Source organism: Schistocerca piceifrons, chromosome 3 (genome assembly GCF_021461385.2).
Source record: "Schistocerca piceifrons isolate TAMUIC-IGC-003096 chromosome 3, iqSchPice1.1, whole genome shotgun sequence".
NCBI lineage: Eukaryota > Metazoa > Arthropoda > Insecta > Orthoptera > Acrididae > Schistocerca > Schistocerca piceifrons.
The window spans coordinates 101,770,865-101,776,737 of NC_060140.1; the positions used below are offsets into that span (position 1 = coordinate 101,770,865).

The 5,873-nt window shown below is 42.9% G+C and overlaps 1 protein-coding gene across 1 annotated transcript; it reads left to right on the forward strand.

The window, feature by feature from the left end:
• The first annotated feature begins 597 nt into the window (after positions 1–597).
• Positions 598–1,092, forward strand: LOC124788423 (prefoldin subunit 5-like). Its single transcript, XM_047255690.1, has one exon. The coding sequence runs from the start codon at positions 598–600 to the stop codon at positions 1,090–1,092; it is 495 nt and encodes a 164-aa protein (XP_047111646.1).
• The last annotated feature ends 4,781 nt before the right edge of the window (positions 1,093–5,873 follow it).

Genomic DNA, 5,873 nt, shown 5'->3' on the forward strand with positions numbered 1-5,873 from the left:
AGTAGCCGACAGCCGGGACCTCGCCGCTGGCGGCTGCCTGGGCGGTAGCGGTCCGGGCCGCAGCAATTTGCGCTCCACGGAGCAGCAGCAGCGGCAGCGGCTGCGCCTGTCAGCGCTTCGCCTTCCGCTGCTTTGTTCTTGCCCCTCGGACTTAAACGCGGCTCCCATTAGGCGGAAAAATTGTTTCCGCCTTGTTATTGGTTCGCGTTCCGATGTTTCCAGTTCCCTGGAGAAATCATCCCTGAGAGAGAAGAAGCTCTGGAGCCGACTCTGACGTTGGAGGCGGCCGCGAAATCCGCGCACAGCCGTCCCCCCCCCCCCCCCCCCCCCCCCCACAGAAAGCGGCTACAGTCCGTCACAGCTTCGGATTTGTGCTACACGCTGTGGCCAAACGATTGCAATTTACTTTTGTTAACAGGAAAGATTATCACTAAACTTACAAGGGGAGGACACAACGTTTGGAACGTTATTGAGAAAATCGCAAGATAATTTCACTCGTCAAATATATACCTGTGCGTGGCCACTCTTACAGGAAGCGGCGCCAGCCGAGTGGAACGCAGTACTGAACTTAGGGGATTGAGAGGGGTGTGTTCAAGCATGGCATCGAAAAAGCAGTCTCAGATGCAGGAAATAGATTTAACTAAGCTAAATTTGCAACAGTTAACCCAACTGAAACGGCAACTCGATCAAGAGCTGACTCTATTTCAAGAGTCGTTGCAGACACCGAAGTTGGCAGAGAATAAGTTTCAAGACTCGTTGGAAAGTTTGGAGCCTGTGAACAGCAGCTTGAAAGACAAACCAATTTTAGTTCCGTTGACATCATCTGTATATGTTTCTGGCACTGTAATGGACCACGAGAAAGTTGTGATTGATATTGGAACGGGGTACTGCATAAAGAAGGATCTTGATGGAGCAAAAGATTATGTCAAAAGAAAAGTGGATTTTGTCACACAACAGCTAGAAAAGCTGCAGGGTGTAGTGATTGAGAAAGCTAAAGTGCGAGAAGCTGTGATGGATGTGATGGAGGCACAGCTGCAGGCGCGGCTTGGCGCGCAGCTGGCAGCTGCACAGCAGGCGGCAGTCAAGACGTAACCTTCTGGAGCTGCTTGTGGAAGACAAGTTTTACCTTTTTTGTACACTAGTGCTTGCTAATGTCGATGATAACTGCTGTCTCACACTGTGGAAGCTGGATCTAAAATCCGATCTTCAGTTCTGTAACAATTTGCAAGGACATACACGCCATTGTGACATTCTATTTTTGGCTATGTGTTCGACTGTGGAAGTTTGTTAGTAAGAATCGTTCGGGTAACTGTGTAGCCTTCTCGATGGAAACTTTTATCAGAAGATTCGGTAATTGTGCACTAGGCAATAACAAATTTTGTAAGAGTGATGATTTTCGCAGACTGTACTCTGGCATTTCTATCTATTGACAACTGTTGTTTCTTGCAGAATGTACTTAGCAATGAGTGCTCGTTCCTGAGGAGTATATGAGGTGCGTATTTGAACTCGATACTCATTACTATTGTAATAAATGATTTATCTAGAGCTCTTATTTAATCCTGATTGTTAGAAGTTCACCAGTTTAGTTTAAATTAGCTCATATTTGTTTCCTCTGTTTTTGTTACAGAAATAAATTGCTTTTATGAACATTAAAAAAAAAAAAAAGAAAAGAAAAAGAAAAGGTGGTTAGCGTTCGAGCCCGGTAATCGCTATATCGCTGGATCGAGTCCCGTTCGTCAGATCTTTTTGTATTTTCGACACAGTCATTTTCTTTATTATTTATATTAAAATTGATATAATGAGAAAAATACCTGTAATCGGATGAACTTTTATTAAGTTTACAATGTTATTTGGCAGTCTACAAATTTTTACTATCACGAGTAATATAATATTCGTATCTGTCGACTAGTAAACGACCAAAAGCATAAAGTGATACAGAAAATGTATGCTTGTCCGTTTCTTAAAAATTGTTCGTATTTAATCGAAAGAGAACGAGAAATTACTTCTCGTCAAGACGCTATTAAAATAAACTCAGTACTGCATGACCAACTATCAGCGTCGATATTAACGAAATACTGCGTTATGCATGATTTGCTTCCGAATTATCGGCTGAAAGAGAGGTTTCTGATAATGTTAACGAGGCTTGTTTTTCCACGGAAAACCTCAAAATACCTTGCGTATGCGGAAACATATCATTTATTCAACGCAGCTGGTGCCGTTTAACTTCATGTTTTCCATGTTTTATTCCGAAAAATACCTTCCTGCAACTCGTAATCGTAATGTCGAAAGCGACGATTAATTGTACATCTTTCGAAAGCCATCTGTGCCGGTCAAAACTTGCAGGTAACAAGTCGTTTCGGGCTGCTTCCAGGTATAAGGGATTTCTCAAAACATGGACCAGCATACATTTTCAGTATCACTTTATGGCTTTGGTCGTTTACTAGTCGACAGCTATGAATATTATATTACTTTTGATAATAAAATTTTGTTGTTGTTGTTGTGGTCTTCAGTCCTGAGACTGGTTTGATACAGCTCTCCATGCTACTCTATCCTGTGCAAGCTTCTTCATTTCCCAGTACTTACTGCAACCTACATCCTTCTGAATCTGCTTAGTGTATTCATCTCTTGGTCTCCCTCTACGATTTTACCCTCCACGGTGCCCTCCAATGCCAAATTTGTGATCCCTTGATGCCTCAAAACATGTCCTACCAACCGATCCCTTCTTCTAGTCAAGTTGTGCCATAAACTTCTCTTCTCCCCAATCCTATTCAATACCTACTCCAAATTTTGTAGACTGCCAAATAACATTGTAAATTTAATAAAAGTTCATCCGATTACACGTATTTTTCCCATTATATAAATGGTAAAGAAAATGACTGTGTTGAAAATAAAAAAAAGAACTGATGAACGGGACTCGATCCAGTGATCCAGCGATTACTGGGCTTGAACGCTAACCACTCGGCTGGCGCCGTTTTATGTAAAAATGGCCACGCGTAGGTATATATTTGACGACCGAAATTACCTTGCGATTTTCTCAATAACGCTTGAGAAGTACGTGCTACTGATTACACACTTTGTTGTCCTCATGGAGTACTACAAATGTACGAAGTTTGCAGTAAATCCGCGTTCCAAACGTCGTGGCCTCCCCTTGTTAGAATACCACACAATTTTGCTATTATTTATTGTTTATTTAGTGCTTTAGGGAACGAAAAGCCTATAATGCATCAGGTATGCCTGCTGTTAGTTCGACACCAGCTTGCTTTTAGTATCCACATGGCAGAGTGCAATCTGGAAAGATTTCCTGTTGAATCCAAGCCATATTCTACATTGGTGTCCAAAAGTAAAGCAACAAACGGAAATTTTGCAACGTTGCGTTTATTTTGCTACAAAGCAGTATAAACAGGTCATACCGAAGCAATGTAAAGAATACTGAACATAAACAACTGCAACACGAAAAAAATGGTCGACAAAAATGTTCTTTGTTTGTTTTTCAACTTAACAGATTGGCACACACATTCTGAAAACTATTTGATGTGCTCAGTATGGAGTGTGACCACCTCTGGCAACAACACAGGCCTGGCAACGAAGGGGCATGCCATGAATGACGTCATTAATCTCATGTTGAGTGAATAACGCCCATTAGGGACCGATGGCACCAGTAGTCTGGTCTCTTTAATCACACCAACCAACAAACCAACCAACCAACCAATAGTGCCCATTCTTCCTGCAAAGCTGCTCGCAAGTCTCGGAGAGTGGTTGGTGGATGCTGATGCGAGGCACTCGTCTCCCTCGTGAACCCCAGCCATGCTCTTTTGGATTCAAATCGGTAGAGCGTGCAGGCCACGCTATGCGTGCAATATCTAGCATTTGCAACGAAACGTCAACCATCTGTCCTCTACGAGGTCACTCATTATCGTCCATCAGTACGAAGTCTGGGCCCACAGCAGCTCGCAACAACCGCACTTGCGGTCCCAAAACGTCGTCATGATACCTGACGGCAGTTACACGTTGCCAATACACCCGTGCAGTTTCATAACGTGGTGTTCGGGTAGTCAACATAATCCCCACTCACACCATTAGACATCCTCCTCGATATTGGTTACTTTCCACAATTTTTGGATTCCGTAATCGTGTTCTATGTTCCATCCAGATGCGAATCCAACGACAATCACTCTGCAATCCAAAGACGGACTCATCTGTGAAAAGAACATTGGACCACTGTTCTACCATCCGGGCGGCCTGCTGACAACTCCACTCTAGAGGTTTCCTTCTGTGTTCTGTGAAGACGTGTTAGAGGTACATATACAGCGAGTCTCCGACAGTAAAGGCCACTCTGCCAAACTCTTCTGTACCCTGTTTACCTCGATACAACAGATCCAGGGGATGGTTCAAATGGCTCTGAGCACTGTGGGACTTAACTTCTGAGGTCATCAGTCCCCTAAAACTTAGAACTGCTTAAACCTAACTAACCTAAAGACATCACACACATCCATGCCCGAGGCAGGATTCGAACCTGTGACCGCAGCGATCGGGCGGTCCAGGGGATGCTGCAAGGTCAGATGCCAGTTGCCATGCAGTACTAAAGCGGTACTGTTCTGCTTTTACACCCAACCAACGGCCCTCTTTTTGTGATGTCATATGTAGTAGGCTCTGCCCCGGTCTTCGGGGCACAGTCTTTAGTGTCGCCATATCCAAGAAAGAACAGAAGATTGACATTAACGTATCAGGCCACATCAGTTTGCGACTGTCCTGCTTTCATTCTTCCTATTGCCCTCCACCACAAACAGTCTGGTAGGCGTCTTCTCTGTGCCATACTTCATCATCTGTGATGGTGTACACAGCGGTTCTGGGTGTGGGACTACCCAGCAAACACTACCCCATGTGATGGGTGCCCTGACGTCCGTTGAGCTGAGTGCCATCTTCAGTGCGGAACACGATCATACAGACATCTCTTGACAGTTTGTATGATTATATTGCGAAATAGACACAGGACGGAGAAATAGCGCTTTGTTGCTTTAATTTTGTACACCAATGTAGCTACGATCCCTATTTTTCAAATGACCTACGAATTTAGTCATACAACGTTCAATTTCAATTTCTTTTTCTTTTTTTCCATCATTTTTCTGACTAGTTTTATGTGGTCCACTACGAATTCCGTTCCTGTGTCAAACTCTTCGTCTCAGCATAGTACTTGCCTTCACTGTCCTCACTTACTTGCTCTTTCTTCCCTTACACCTTCTAAAGGTTCTCTATGTAAAACTCATTTCTAATCAGTTCACTTAATTTTCAACATATTTACACAGCACCACGTCTCAAACGATTTGATTCTCATCTTTTCCAATTTTTCCATTCCCATAAAATTCTTCCCAAAATTAAGGTTTATATTTCATAGAAGTAAACTTAATTTGGCCGAGGGATGCCCTTATTACATATCTCTTATTTATTTCTTCTTCGCTTCTTCATGTGCTGTTTTCCTCCAAAGGTAGCAGAATTCCTCTACTTCATCTACTTCGTGGTCCCGAATTTTGATGTTACATTTATCGCAATCTGAATTCTGCTACTTTTCATTGCTGTCATAGTTTCTCGGCTTACTCTCAATGCCTAGTGTGTGCTCGTTAGGCTTCATTCCATTGAACAGGTCCAGAAGCCTTTGTCTCTTTAACTGAGGATATTATAGTCTCCAGTGAATTCTATTCTTTCACCCTGAGTTTTAATCCTGAACCTGTCGTTTCTATCAATGGTGCTTCGATATATGGACTGAAAAGAAGGATCTTATACCCTTTCTAATCCGAGCACTTCTTTCTTCCGTCCTTGTACATATCTTATATTACAAGATGTTTCTGATAGTTAACACCAATCTTCCTGAGCACTGC

Coding starts and splice junctions, on each gene's coding strand:
- LOC124788423 (XM_047255690.1), top strand. CDS start 598: ATGGCATCGAAAAAGCAGTCTCAGATGCAGGAAATAGATTTAACTAAG.